The sequence below is a fragment of the Hetaerina americana genome, unplaced genomic scaffold, assembly GCF_022747635.1.
Source record: "Hetaerina americana unplaced genomic scaffold, ioHetAmer1.1.p SCAF_6, whole genome shotgun sequence".
NCBI classification, from domain to species: Eukaryota; Metazoa; Arthropoda; class Insecta; order Odonata; family Calopterygidae; genus Hetaerina; species Hetaerina americana.
The window spans coordinates 33,037,359-33,053,569 of record NW_027287205.1 but is presented as its reverse complement, the minus strand read 5'-3'; the positions used below and the strand labels follow the sequence as shown (position 1 = coordinate 33,053,569).

At 35.3% G+C, this 16,211-nt stretch overlaps 1 protein-coding gene across 1 annotated transcript in view; it reads right to left on the bottom strand.

Moving 5' to 3' along the window:
* Positions 1 to 16,211, bottom strand: part of LOC139695504 (furin-like protease kpc-1) — a 573,252-nt gene that overhangs the window by 21,046 nt on the left and 535,995 nt on the right. Inside the window, exons 3-11 of the mRNA XM_071594300.1 lie at positions 15,281 to 15,406; positions 13,139 to 13,267; positions 11,222 to 11,387; positions 10,501 to 10,673; positions 9,541 to 9,750; positions 7,852 to 8,059; positions 3,935 to 4,052; positions 3,401 to 3,482; positions 2,076 to 2,286 (exon numbers count right to left, since the gene is read on the bottom strand). Coding sequence (XP_071450401.1) covers positions 2,076 to 2,286; positions 3,401 to 3,482; positions 3,935 to 4,052; positions 7,852 to 8,059; positions 9,541 to 9,750; positions 10,501 to 10,673; positions 11,222 to 11,387; positions 13,139 to 13,267; positions 15,281 to 15,406 — 1,423 coding nt within the window. The remainder of the gene's footprint in view (positions 1 to 2,075; positions 2,287 to 3,400; positions 3,483 to 3,934; positions 4,053 to 7,851; positions 8,060 to 9,540; positions 9,751 to 10,500; positions 10,674 to 11,221; positions 11,388 to 13,138; positions 13,268 to 15,280; positions 15,407 to 16,211) is intronic.

The following is a 16,211-nucleotide window of genomic DNA, read 5'->3' as shown; positions in this document are numbered from 1 at the left end:
CAGAGGGCAGAGGCACAAAGAGAAAGAGTGGTGAGTGGTGGTTAGAGGGAAGGAACCAATCCGAGAGGGCTATTTGAAAAAAGAATCAACCTTGCATTGACAGAAAAGCACCAAAACCTTTTGAAAGTATCGCGCAGATATACCGTATGGATGCCTCTATTAATAGTTAATGGACAGAATGACAAAAAAAAACATTGTATTAGTTTCTTCATGGAATAACTATCATGGAATAACTAATCTGTTTACAGAACAACCATTTTATGGAGAAACCACTTAATTAAAGAACCACCAAATTTAAGGACCTCTCTATAATGGAATTTATTTATATAGAAACCACTTCATATGAGAACCCTTTTATGACACCCATTCCATCTGACTCATTCTTCCATTAGAGAAGAGGTGAGAATACTTGAGTAAAATTTAGAATACAGTCATATCAACTTGTAATGAGAACAACATAAATGCATAAAGACTTAGAGGAAAGTGATGCCACACATTGGTCAACTAAAAGTCATAGATAAAGCCCATTTTATTCACCAATGCTTATTAGAATTCAGTCTGCTAAGTTTTGCTAAATTATTTTGACAAAAAATTTTATCTACAGCTACCATTCACACACGAAAAGTAACAACTCTTGATTTATAGACTCTAAATTCCTTTGGCAATTTAAAAAAAATTGGAAATTAAATAGAAAACCTGATCTTCATTACCCAATTAAAAACAAAATAATGAGCTAAATGTAACAGCCTGGCCAACATCTTTTAACCATTTTAATTATTAATAAAAGTGTTTAAAAATGTAGCATTCATTTTTCATATAAAATTCAATAGTTATTCACATGATATAGTAGTAAAATGATAGAAACTTTGGCTTTCAATGGTTGGTGCTTTTCTTAGAAAATTTTTGTCTAATATTGGCAGAGAAATTATTAGATTAGAACAGCAAAATCACCTTGATTAATCAATAAAAAACATGAAAACCACTAGTGAACAAGGGATGCTGCAACACAGCCAATGTTTTGAAAAAGTTACAAATAAAAGCTGCACATTTACACAAATAACAACATATATCAAGTGTGTGTACCAAATACAAATTTGAGAAACATTGATACTGTTAGTTGAGTTAAGTAATCTGACCACCAGCATTATTAAATGAAAAGAGTAACAAGAGATTCACAGCCAAGAGTTACTCAGATATTAGTAAAGCCATTTTTGTCATATCTTAGATAAAATAAAAAGGGTAATCCAGTGGGAAGAATAACACCCAGGAATTCACAGTCATTATGATACTTAAAATTTAACCCTTCACTTGAAGCACTCAAAACATGTATCCAGCTCACAGTATGTGTTATCACAATACACCACAAATAATTCAACCCACCCAGTGTGCATATGTAAGTCACCAACAGTTACAAGGGAATGGTGAATTTAAAGAGGATATGTTCAGTGCATATTCCCTGTTCATTGAACACTGACAATGGGAAAATGGATCTATTGATGATGATGATGTTGATTTTTTAAAGATACACAAAATGTATGAAAATATTGACTTCATCTTCACAGAAACTGGATGGAGACAACATGATTAACATTCACCAGGAAATAAATAATAAAAAAACCAACAATTTTTGTCCTCAGCTATGACTTCGGAGTTGAAACAAAAATAAAGTTCTAACCTACAAATTGAGGCATATGAAGACTTCCAGTCATCATTACTTCAGCTCACCAATGGTTAATTATGCAACCTATTTGGAATATTAAGCCCAAAAGATCATACATGTAGTAAAATTTATCATAGAGTGTATTTGTAGCATGATATTACAGCTCCTATTACATCAATAAATGAGCATTTATAGCACAAAAATGTACTCAATGCCAAACAGAGCAAAGCCATATTTTTCGTTCCAATCAATCATAATAAATATATTTACAATGGTTATGTATCTTTCGAATAATGTGAACGATATACTGCCATCTGTTGAGGACAAAGGGACTTCACTAATAATGAAGGGTGATACAACAAAAAAGTTATGAAAATAAATAATGTCACTGTGACTGATGATATTGTCTGCTCACCCAAGTAACGTCCTTCATTGTGGATTTCAAGCTGCCATATTCCAAGGGGCTTCTCACCCCACGAGTGAACTGACATGAACGGCCACAACTGAAACCCTGAGCGAGATATGTCATGAGGTCTCCTCGCTAGCAGTGTTGCTCGGGTGCCCGCTGGTGAGGTCAGGTGAATCTGAAGGTCACCCCTCCTTGGCGACACCAGGCTGATTTTTGCCTGTCAACAACAAATGAGTGCTATGAAATTAATCAAGAACTGAAGGATCTAAATCTACTAACCAGCCATGCAAGTCTTCTAATGATTTTACATTATATTATTTGCCTGCATTACTTCTTCCCTTTCCATAGTATTATTATTTATTGGTCTTCTACCATTTCAGGAAGGTTTTGGATGATTATTATTATTTATATTATATATACTATTTGGATGATTTGAACAACGATACATTATTTGCCTCCCTAGTCAAAACACAATCTGAAATTCAACATTACAGTAGGCTCCAATTCACGTTCGCGTACTTCTTTCATCCCATAATTCTGTCCAACATGTCCTTCCCCTTCCTTGTTTGCCCAACATCCGGCCTCCCTTCTTTATCAATTTTTAAATTCCCACTCCCAATCAAAATGCCCTGAATCCATCTTTCCTGCCTCCTTTGGATTTTTCCCAACAACCTTCTTTCCGCTCCCACCATGCTTCCTCATTTGTTTTCCTTTCTGTCCACTTCACATTTTCCACCCTTCGTCCCTGAAATCGGACACAAAGTAAGTCCCTATTCAATCCCGCATATTTCTCTCCTCCCTTCATTCCATCCAACATACCCAACCAATTCCTACCCCTTCCATATCTTCCCTAACATTTTTCCTTCTATTGCCATCTTGAACTGTCCATCGCCAATCAAAATGCTCTGCATTCATCTTTCCTACAAGTATTTGGATTTCTCCCAAAAATCTTTCCTACGCCAGCACCATGCCTACTACTTCCTCATTTGTTTTCCTTTCTGTCCACTTCACCTTTTCCATCCTTCTCCACACCCACATCTCAAAAGCCTTCAATCAATGCCTTCATTGACTGTGCACAAAATCATGCTCCATATTAATGTTCCTACAAGCTCTTTCTTGAGCTCCTTACTCAGCATTCCTGATATCTAAAGATTTAGTATCCCTTCCTTTTACTGATACCTAGGATTATGTTGGTATCAGAGAAAGGAGTACAGCCCATCTTGTATTAAGCCCTGAGGCATATAAAAAACACAAATCAGGGTGGGGGGAGGTTCTTAGTACCTCACTCTCGCTGCTAAGGGTTTCTGCACTGCAGAATCATGTGGAATTACCTGAACATGCTCAAGGAAGCTGACTCCAGCACATTCCTTAACCTCTAGCTTAAGGACAACTTGGCTTTTGGCTGGAATTTGCCTGGAAAGAAAGAAATCAATGAGCAACAAACAATCAAGATTGAAGCGTCAATAGACAGGATACAACACATGGTAAAATTTTGGAACGAAATATAGTAGTCTATACAGGCTAAACACAACAAAGCAGATAAGCACCTACAAAGCACACATAGGTGCATATTAGGATAAGAAAAGCGGTAAAATGGCTGAAACTTATTTATTTATAGATCCATATTTATTCAATAGAGTTCCCATTATCTTCATTGAAAAGTTGTATTAATGGATTCATGAATTTTTTTAATGATTATTAAGTTTGTTAAATGAATATTTTATTGCCTTGCACTCCTTATTTATGTGCCTTATATGATCTGTGGATTATCCTAGAGTACAATCATTCAGAAAAATAAAAAATAATATTATCATTTGTTTCACAGTTAAGATAGCAAAGCATTTGGCTAAATAAGAGTGGCTCACCTATCTGTGTGTGGTGCCAAGACCTCACATCTGTGCTGTTCTGGGACCGTTTTCCATGTCCTGGCCATGCGTACCATGGCAGAGGCATCCATGAGACCATAACCAAATGAGTGGCTCACTGAAAAGGCAAAAGAGCATAGCATAAATATACTGACTCCTCTCTAAAACTCATCATACATATCTCCAACAAAAAAGCAAAAAAAAGAAGGGGTAAGAACTGTTAATAATAATTTTAATGACCAAAAATATCAATTGATTGGCATTTTCAATCAATAAAATCAATAGGCATCAACATCATGTTAATTATACTACCTTGATCAAAAAGTTCCCGGAATAACCACCGTGTGGCGCTCCCATCGTTCCGATTTGAGTTCTGTTTTTTTTGTTAAATTGGTACATCTGTTGTTGATATTCCCTTTAAATCTTAGTGTCATAACTTGACATTTGCAAAAGTTACGTAGCCAAGAGTACATCTATCTCTGTGTGTGTTGGCGATTTTTTACAATTTCAGAAATGGATTTAAATTTGCAACAACGAACTTGTATTAAATTTCTCGTAAAAAACGGATTTAGTGGCGCACGGACGTTGGAAATGTTGGAAAAGTGTTTCGGCAACGATTCTCTAAAAAAAACGGTCGTTTACCAGTGGCACGAGCGGTTCAGAAGTGGTCGTGAGTCAATCGAAGATGATGAACGCAGTGGCAGACCATCGACATCGAAAGTCGGTGAAAAAATTGATAAAGTAAAAGAAATGTTGGTCAATAACCGCAAATTAACCATCAGAGAAATAGCGGAGGACTTGAACATTGCCTATGGATCCGCCCAAGACATTGTGGTTAATGATTTGGGTTTCCGTCGTGTAGCATGCCAAAAGACCTCAATTTCATGCAAAAAAGAGACCGTGTTGACGTCGCAAAAGACATGATTTGCGAGGCTGAATCCGATCCCACATTCATCAGAAGGATCATTACTGGAGACGAGACGTGGGTTTATGAGTACGACACGCAATCCAGACATCAGGCAAGTGAATGGCGTTCACCAAATGAGCCGAGACCAAAAAAACCACGTCGTTTTCAGTCAAAAAAGAAGGCAATGCTGACGGTTTTCATGGATTACAACGGTGTAGTGCATCATGAATTTTTGCCAGAAGGCCAGACAGTAAACAAAGAGTATTATTTGGGCGTTATGAGACGTTTGCGTGAAGCAATTCGCCGAAAGAGACCAGAAATGTGGGCAGAAAACTCGTGGATTTTGCACCATGATAACGCACCGTCGCACAGTGCTATCATTATTCGTAATTTTTTGACGAAAAATGCAACAAATACCATCCAACAGCCACCGAATTCACCTGATTTGGCTCCCTGTGACTTCTTTCTGTTCAATCGAGTTAAAAAACCATTACGGGGAACGCGTTTTAGCAGCCGAGAGGAAGTAATGGAAAAATCGCAGGAAGCACTGATGGACATACCGAAAAACGAATATAAAAAATGTTTCGAGGATTGGATCAAGCGCTGGCATAAGTGTGTTGCAGTCGATGGGGATTACTTTGAAGGGGACAATATAGATTTAGATGAATAAACTTGTATTTTTAATTTTCTGAATAAATTCCGGGAAATTTTTGATCAAGGTAGTATTCATTCAGAATTTGGACTGTTTTCATTAATTGGCAGGCCATGTTTAAAACAGCCCTGGATAATGAGGATTTGTCATTACGGGAATACTTTTTTATATCAACTAATAATGAAGAAGCAATTCATTGGAGTTTAGTTGGTAGTGGTCTCCTTGGCAAGATTTCTTTTTTAAAACCATTTTCAATTTTCCAAAGGTAGAACTTCAACAAATCCATTTAAAAATAGCTTTCAGTATGCTTTAAATTGTAATACTATCTTGGTTAGTATGATCAATATGTGTTAACAAAAATACCCATTTAATTCCTTCAGAGAAACAAAAACAATGAAAATAGCCTAGGAAAATTATATTTTAATCTTTTACACATTGAGCCCTTCAGTTATGTTCACATAGTTAAGTTCAAAGGCATGATTCATTCAGCATATTTTTAGCTTCATCAAATAAAATGAATGGCTATTTGGCGTGCAATGTGGTAATTTATTCACATACTGCATCCTAATATATACAACACACAATTCCTAATCACAAATCTTTGTAAAAAAAATTCGCAATGAATCCTGAGAAGTAAAATAACCTTATCCTTCAAGAAGTGGACAGAAATCCACACATTTTGCAAATCATCACAATAGTACAAAAGAGTAAACATTCCTGGACTAAAAAATAATACATTTCTGAGTACTTGAAATTGGCATTATTCTAAAGAGTAAAAAGAGGAAACATTCCCACAATCGAAAAATATCCTCGAAAAGGATGATATAAATATCACAGGTATCATTAAGAAATACCAGCAGTCATCGGATGTTTCAGAACTTTGAAAATATAGCAGTTATTTCATCATATTTCATACTTTCAAGTGATCACTTGTGAAATTCACAAATTCACCATTAGGATTTTGGTTCCCAGGCCCTGAAAACACTGGTATTTCCCACTATGTTCCTAAATCCAAAAAATCACAATGTATGAATTTCAGAAAGTAATTTCAAAACACTGGTATTTGAATCTTGAAGCCTCCGGTGAAAATCTAAAGGCTCTATCCTCACAATAAAGTGCCACTTAGCAGTTCATTAACATGCAATTCTTTCATCTACACATCACCAAAGAAAGCCAATAAGACTCATAATTAAAGGATATTCTAATGTTATCAAGAATAAAGGGGAAGGATATCTCATTTAGCACATACTGATCTAGACACATTATTGATGGGGGTTTACTAATACAAGTAGATTTTGGAAGGACAAACAGAATAACTATTATTTCATTTCTAAGTCTCACCCAAGAGAATAAAACTTCACAAACTACCCTAAAATACAAACTTCTTTAATTTCCCATTCTTTCTTCAACCTTAAATCCTTCAACATACCTATTCTTTTCCCACCTCTTCCTTGCTTGCATCACGTTCTTTATTAGAGTCTTCAACATTCCATCCCTAATTCTAATGATCTGCAACCATCATTCCTGCATCCTTTTGAGTATTCACAGCATTCCCTTTTCCTCTCCCAAGATGCCTAGAACTTACTCTTTGTTTTCCTTTCCATACATTTCACCTTTTCCATCTTTCTTCATCTCCACATTTAAAAAGTTTCCTATCTACAAACATGAAATACAAGCAACATACTACAAGCATGAACACTCAGTTGGTGGGGCATGACAATAAACATATATTGGAGGCTTTTGAAATGTAGAAGCAGAGAATGACGAAAAAAACTGAAATGGGCCTAAAGGAAACAAACAAGGAAGTGCTAGGCCTGATATGACTGGCAAGTAAGGGCTTGTTGAGAGAAATGGAAACAAGACAAGAAAGATGATTCCGAAGCATTTATATTGGCTATGGAATATTGATGACAGTGATAGAGGGGAGTAGATTAGTCAGGAGAGAGGAAGGGAAAGAAAAGGATGGGCATGGATTGAATGGAGGAAGGAAGGACGTGTATTTTAAAAAGGGTTTATTATAGTATGGAGTGCCAATTTCTGTTTTGTTAGGAGAGGCTAGTAAATGTAGGGGTATCCATCCTAAACCTAACTTAAATGGTAGAATACAAAATAATAATAAAAATATTACCTTTGGCTATATCTTCTTAAATACAGCAAAAGAATGTAAAAGGGGGGTCGTTCATAAAAATTTTTATCATTTTCCAAACCTATTAATTTATATGTGGAATTGCTTTCATGTTCTTTATATTTACTTAGTATTCCATTTTGAAGTTTTCCTGAACAACGATGTTTGATTTTTTAGTGTCCCTTTTTAATATTTCAGCCAGGCCCCACTTTTGTGAGCGACTCCATGCTTACCATTACGACCGACACCATTCACACTCCAGTCAGGTGCCTTAAGGTTGGCAGGCTTGGCAGTGCGCACAACAATATGCTGCATATCCCTCCAGGTGAGACGCCGATTTGCCTCCAGTGCAAGGGCGCAAATACCGGCAGCTAGTGGGGCGGATGCTGACGTTCCTGTGTGACCCGTTGTACACTGGTGGTGGAGGTCCGTGGTGACCACCTGATCAAGAGAACATACACATAAACATTCCTGCAAGACGCCTTGTTAATTAGGCTAAATGAGATTACAACTTCACCCACAAAAATACAATATTTGCCCTGCTTCATTGGAGTGATGATTTGAAACAGATTACACAGTTGCATCAGATAAACTCAGGATAATGAGGAAAGGAGGAGTTTTTTTGGACACATTAAATCCTGGACTGAGTTAACCCCAACTCTTATCGACTGACCAATGTAACTGATTATTTTTACCTTTATTGAACCTCTACAGAGAGCCAAACTGTGATAATCATACTCAGGCATGAGTGAAATTTTAAAGATGAAGCAAAGTGTTTAAAATTGACAGAATTGTAGCAGGTGGGGAAGATATGCCAGATTTCATTCTCTCTGGTCTAAATCAACATCAGCAATTAACATACACACTCGTGAGTAAGTCAACTCCTGGTTTTTACCTAAAATTTCAATTATTTACCTATCTTACCCATAAGTCAATATTAGTTTTATTCAAACTATTGAATACTTTAAATTTTCATTATAAATCATGAAGTTTTGCTAAATGTTTGTTTTCAAATAATATGGACGAAAGGAGATACAATTTAACACTTTATAGACAGTAGTAATAAAGTTGTAAAAATGAATATTTATTTTGAAAATATCAACGCATTTTGTTCTAGACCATTATCATCAATAGTGATACTTTGACTATATTCCAAATTTCACCACTGGTGTCACTAGTGTCCTCTCTGTGTATGTCGTTAGCATGTGTCCTCTCATGCAGAGTGCGAGACTTAATTTTTTCCTTTGAATTTTTGAATTCAACGGTCAATCTATACATATACAGTACTTAAATAGAACCGCAAAACTTAAATATCTGTACAGGAAAACTTGGCCACGCTGAAGCAATGGACGCAAATATTACTTAATAATTACAAATATCACTTAATCAAAATCACACATCTTTATCAATTTCACAGCCATCAACTCACTTACAACATTTAATTTCACAATGGTAGTACCTTGCTTTACTTAAGGTACATCAGTTGATAAGCATAATAGTTTACAACTATCCTATCTTTGTCATTTGGCCAATACTCCAACTGCCAGCTCATATCTGATGGGGGACCATTAGCCACAGCATGTTGAGGAATCATTTGGCCAATTATTTCAGTGAGCAGTTAATGAAGGACTTTTTCGCATGATGAACCACTTGATACAAAAATTTAAACCAGTTACATGCATTTGTGGTGAGCCAGGTCAAAAAACATCACATAGCTCAAAAAAAAATTAATAAAAAATTGTGAACAAAATCAAGACCTGGAATGGAATTTGCTAATGTTTCAAACAAACGCATGAAATGATTCTCACACGTAACTGATAGTCATATTAATTCCATAAAACGCGAAGAAAGTCAGCACTTGAATAAGGAGAATCTGCAAATACAAGAAATTACTGCTTCGGCGTGGATTGTGATTAGATTACCTGTTTTTCTCCAGTTGAGCCACTGCTGTAAGTTGTAGCTAAAGTTGAACTACATGCCTCCGAATACCAAGGAACCAGTCCATTTTCGGTGGCACTACTAATGGACAGTGTCCATATGGAATTGGTGTAGCCATCACAATTACAGTTATCATGATCACGGCCACCATTTCCTGAGGCCCAGACAAAAATTGAGCCTTTGCCACCACGACCCTGGAAAAATATGAATGAAATCTCAGAGCAGCAAATGGGAAAGGGTGATACATAAAGCATAATATTCAGCATAAAGAAATGTTTAATCTGAAAAAAATGGGATACAAAACCAATGAGAAGTCTCAAGTGAACCATTTTCAAAGGAAAAATGTAACTATAGCTTATTTTTCATTCTCTTGAGGAGCACCTGAGGTGTTTTTTCATCAAAACTGATCCTTAGCAAAGATCAAGATACTTGACCAATCAACAATGTCAAAAAATTTCGGAGAGAATATGGGATGAAAAATATGATAACCTATATTATCCTTTCTTAAAACATAAACAGCATATGTTTTACAATTTAACAGATTAATGTATAGCAAGGTTTTGTGCAATAATTCTTGGCCATAGATAAATTGGCCATGTTTTGTTCATTTTAATAATGAAATTTTGTCAGATTTTAGGGCAAGATGGGACTTGTTGTCAAACAAAATAAAATGAAAAAAATTAATTCTCCCATATTTCAGGTCAACATGTTTTGTAGACAATCTGGTAGGGAGGATTCTATCATGATTTTTACCATCCCCTTAGAACAAACTAAATAAATAATTGATGACCACTCTTGATATCTCAATAAACCCTATTATTTCTGGGAATTCTAAAATGAATATTCTACTCTACTTCACTTGTACTGCCAACAGGAGAGGTTATCCCAATACCCTGGCTATGTTACAGGAGTTGCAGCAATAACCATATCACCATCCAACTGACCTTTGTGACTCCTTCCATAAATGCTCTCGTGGCCAAAGCTCCTGGACCATCAACAGTCTTGCCATCATCATCTGGTCCCCATGAAGCACTGTAGATGTCCACATGCTGTGGATTCAGACTCAATGAACGGGCTTCAACAGCATCTGTCACATCACCATCCAGCATTCGAACACCTGAGTCATTATGTAGAGGAAGGATAGGACACAAATATCAGGCCTCATTCATCAAATGTACATAAATCTCCACAGGGCACAGAAGGCCTAGCAAATGGAAGCAAGTTTTAAAGAAAAAAGGCAATTGAAGCTTCACAAACATTCAATAATAATTGTGTGTCGAGCATTGCGCTGAAGAGGGTAAAGGCAAAGCACCAAAAAAAAATTTTTATGGTGATTTTTCTAGTGTTCACCAACTTTTTTTCATTTCCCAAACCCCTGAATGATTTCCTGACTTCTAGAGGTTTTCCATAGTTCACAAATTTCCCTAACTTCTCCAGGTTCTCCACAGCACCCAAAATTCCTTGGCTTTTAAAGCATTCTCCATATCCCTAAAAAGCCCTGATATTTCCAGATTTTTCATAGCCCCAAAAATGCCATCATTTTTCCAGGTTTTCCATTGGGCTGAAAATTCCTAGACTTTTCCAGGTTTTCTTAGTAGTTTCATTATAATGCAGGCATGCACAAATGCAATGACAAATGAAAAGCTGAAAAAGAGAGGAACCCACCTCCAACACCGGCACCAAATGCCACACCCACGGCACAGATTGAATTGTTCGCAGTTGCTGCCACCTCACCAGCACACCTCGTACCATGACGATTTGAGTCAATCAGATCGTACCGTGGCATTGGGTCTTCATCATGGTTGTTGACATCAAAGCTGGCCTCAGGATCCTGAAACAGTTAAGCATGTAACAACATGTAAATATGTTCTCTTTATCTATGCAAATATCTTTTGGGATTAATTCCCTTTAGATGTTTGTCTCTTTCATTACTACATCAACTGATTAATTAGTTCATACAACATTCAAGAGGCATGACCATATCCCTAACATTAAAGCATCTGTTAAATAACTAAATTGAGATTTCAGCGGAGTATTCAGCTGACTTAAAATGAAAAATGTGCTCTGAAATTAACAAAATGAAAAATTTTTATTTGTCCGACAGAGTAAATACAACTTATTCATGGATATGTATTACCAATAACTATTTTTAAGATCAGCTGTTTTTAAGAGGCACTTTTTGATAAAGATAATGGGGATACCAATAGTTATTTAAAAATATTTCAGCTCAAAGAAAAACATAGTGGTTAACTACAAAAAACAATGGATAAAAACATTAAATAAAGCCGGCTTTAAATATTTATTTTATGTGATGCCACGGATTGATAAATTATGATATCATCTTGCAATAATATAACACAAAGCAAAACTCAAGTCAAGTAAATTACTAAAGCATGATTCAAAAAGTTTTTTATTTTTTCTTACTAAATAATGGAGAAATTCCACAAGATATAACATAGCATCTTGGCCACTATTACAGATGCTTGACAAGTCTAGATAAAGTATGGCAAGGCAACAACTAATCAATTTGATCTATATACATGTAATCAATGCTACCCATTTTTATTTTCCTTCTCTTGACACTCCAGTTCTTAGGCTTTCTATTTTCCTTCTCATATGCTTGTCATTTCTTCAATTCCTACCCTAGGGGGACCTATCTATCACATCCCTGGCACAAGCATGATAAAGCATCAAAGCATGATCAATACAAAATTATCATATCGGCTTATTAATATCTGATTCATGTGAATTGTGGCCAAAATTAATTGCTTTACATGAACTTTCAACCCTCAGGGAAAAAGGGCCTCATCGCCCCTTGATCATCATGAAGGTCACCTCATAGGATCATATAACTTACACTGGTGGTATGAGCACCCCTGGTATTACTAATCCATCTTCCTAATACATAAATCTAAATATTAATTTGTTTGTTTCTTTCTTAGTGGACATTACTTACAAGATTTCAATCCATTCACTTCAATAGGGAGTAAAAATTAAACTCTAGCTTTCTTTCTCTAGCCATTATACCATTTACAAAAGTATATTATGATTTATGCTTACAGCTGAGCAGACAGATTTATTGTACATTGTACACAGTTGTCTTAAAATTAGAGAATCTGATCATTTCTTTGAGAGTTAACTTTTTAAAGTGAATCAGTTCATTATTTTAAAGTCAGTATTTTTTATGCCCGGCAAAATCAAGTTGCATGCATTAATGGTCAAAATATGCAGGATATAAAACTGTATAGCAAAAATGATCAAATTACATACATTAATGTTTGTTATCATAGCAGTATTTAAGAATTACATTATATATTAATAAAAGCATTTATTATATTATAAACTATTTATTTTATGTGCAAAATACTAAGACCATAGGTGAATAAAAAAGGCTATTATATAAATTAAATCTAGTTACAGCTGTATGAATAAATTGGTCCAATGAAGCCGGGCATAATCACTAGTTTCTTAATAACTCTTATAACCTCACAGATGCATTAGATTTTCTTGAATTTATGTTAAGATTCAGCTATGAACAAGGTTAGATGAAATCATATGATATCCTATTTTGTAGCAACTGACATAATTCCTGAAGAGGTCTGGATGATCTTTTTCTAGTCCATCATCCAGAATGGTGACCACAACACCACGTCCTGTGATCCCCTCCTGCCAAGCTGGCTTCACATTCATGTCCAAGCCACCACCTCGGTTCTGAAAGAGAAAGCATGAAAAATTCAAGATTGGTACCAATTGCGCTATCCACCAAGAAAAATTCAAAATTTATGCTCAAATGAAATTAGAAATCTAAATGAATTATCTGAACCAGAGAGCAAAAAGAGAAAGAGGAATTGATAATATGAATAAAAACCAGGTTTTTCCCAGAAATGAATAATCTAGGAAAAAATAGAGCAGGTGGAACAGTTTAACTATCTTGGAAGTGTTTTGCACCAAAATGATCAAAATAATAGGGACATAAGGAGGAGAATTGCATTAGGCAAAGAAACTTTCACAAGGAGGAGAGAATTGATGACCTCTCCACTCCTTTCACAAGGAGTGAAGAGGTCAAAAAAGAGTTAAAACTTTTATTTGGAGTTTTGTGTATGGTCATTAAAGCAGGATCGTAGGCAGAGATTGGAGGCTTTTGAAATGTGGGTGTGGAGATAGATGAAATAAGAAGGGGACTGAAAGGAAAACAAGCAAGGAAGTGCTATGCATGGTGAAGGTAGAGAGAGGATTGTTGGGAGTATTCAAAAAGAGGTAGGATAGATGGATTCAGGGCGTTTTGATTGGTGATGGGACATTAAAGACTGTTACAGAGGGGAGAATGTTAAGCAAGCAAGGAAGAAGTAGGAGCAGAATAGGCATGTTGGACGGAATAAAGAAACAGAGGCAAGGAAATGTATTCTTGTTCAGTCTGATCCCATACAAAACCTACCTTGAATGGTAGAATACCAAAATATAATAATAAATAATCTATCTATGCATGTGTAATTAAATATTAACTTGTATTGAAAATTGTCAAATTTGAAATGCATTCATAAATGCTTCAACTGATTACTTATTTTATCCCTGATACAGGTCACAGAAAATTATTAATTTATAAAGTACCAAAAATCAAAGCAACTACAACACAAAATTACAGTCACATAAGGTTTTCAATATTTTAACATGTAACAATATTCTACTACTTTATTACTCCAATATAAATACAAATGAAAGTATTACTATCTGATAAGGCCAATATCCAAGCAATTAAGATTCTCAGGATTATAATTTGTTACTAATGCATTAGGAGAAGGAAACCTAGATCTAGAATGAACTGATACAACACTACAATTACATCAATGAAATTTCCATTAAAAATGAAAAAATAAATAAAGTGACATCCCCATTAGAGAAAAACAAATCATTACTGTATCATCAACCTCTTATTTAACTAACACTTTGGTTCAAAGCTACTAGAAAAATAGTATAGAATATATGAAAAAATAAAGTATAATTTTGCCTATTTTCCTCATCATAGAAGAACCTAATCTATATTACCTTCAATGAAATGTTCACAACTATTATATAGTTATGTTATATAGTGAAATATGTATTTAGAGAATCCGGTCATATAATTTGTATTCCTGGATTCCTTGAAATATATTCTTTTTATTTTCTCAATTAGATGAATTGTGAAAATAGTAAATATTCTTGGGAAAAAGTTGAACTAGCAAACAAAATACTTCCAAAAAGAATTGATAATTGATTACTTACAGTAATCACAAGCTGGACAGGCAGTGAGAACTTTATATCACCTTTTGTAAGGCTCAGAACGTTTCTGAGCTTTGATGAGGTTAATTATAATAATTTAAGGTTTTATATGAATATAACTTCGGTGGATGTAATGGAAAAAGTTAGTTTGACAAGCCAAAATGAAGAATCACTTGATATGGTAGGTTGGAGGAAGAAATTTGGAGAAATTAAGGAAGGTAGATAAGATGTGTATCATGAGATATTGAGAGGCTGAAGGCTATATTAATATTGGGCTGGTGAGATGGAAAGAGGAAAATAATAGGTCTTTCAGACATCACGATATTCATGCAATATTAGGAATTTATCGAAGGTGATAGCATTTCAGAAATTCTAATAATCAGAGGTCCTTTTTCACGCTCGTATAGACTATTCACCATGCTAACGTGCCTAAAAAAAAAGTTAACTTCCCTAGGTCTTTGTACTTACCAGGTACCACATTTGGGGCCACCTCGGATCGTTGGGCATGAAAGGCCTAGGTGATGACCTGGGCCGAAAGGGCATGAAGTCCCTCTTCACCCTTCTTTTAATCACTTGCTGCTTGGCCCATTTCACCTGGAGGCAAATAAGAAGTCAACATGATTTACATAATTGTCTAATTGATTTGGAGGTTATGTATTTCAGTCATTCCTCAAACTGAACAATAAAAATACAGACATAAAATACAATAATCAATTAAATCAGACTCAATGTAGTGGAATCATGCCACAATATAGAGCCATATAATAAACTCTCAATAATTTTCCAGTTTTTCTACACTAGTTTCGACTGTTGACTGTCATCATTAAGGCAACTTACTGCATGAATGTATGCACCACTGTGGGTATAGGTTTGCATGAATGTGTTGATTTTGCATGTGGTTTTGTTCTCTTTTCCGGGTGGTGACCTAACACCCCCCGCGACACACCCTTATGGTGGCTTTTGGGTTATTGTGTAGATGTAGATGACAGTATAGCTTGTCAACCTAGATGATACGTCAAATGTCAGAACCCATAGTTCCACAGTAAAAAAGCTTTGGAAATTCACCAAGAATTTGTTTTCATAATTTCAAACACTGTATTTAATGACATTTAAAGGTTATTTTTCCTAACATTTAGGGCTGATACGCTACCTGCATGTTATTCAAGCATATTAATTAAAAACTTAAGCTGAATTATATAAATACTACCTCATTCCTATTAAAGTTAGGGTGCATTTCATAAGCTGATAAATGTAATATATCAATCAGAGAGAAGTACTCACAACTTCCATTTGTGTTTACTTTGTCACTGTTATCAGTCATAAATTAATTAAATACCAGGGAAATCAACCTGAAGGTATTTTGATGGGTGAGGGCCATGCTACACACCATGGCATGTGA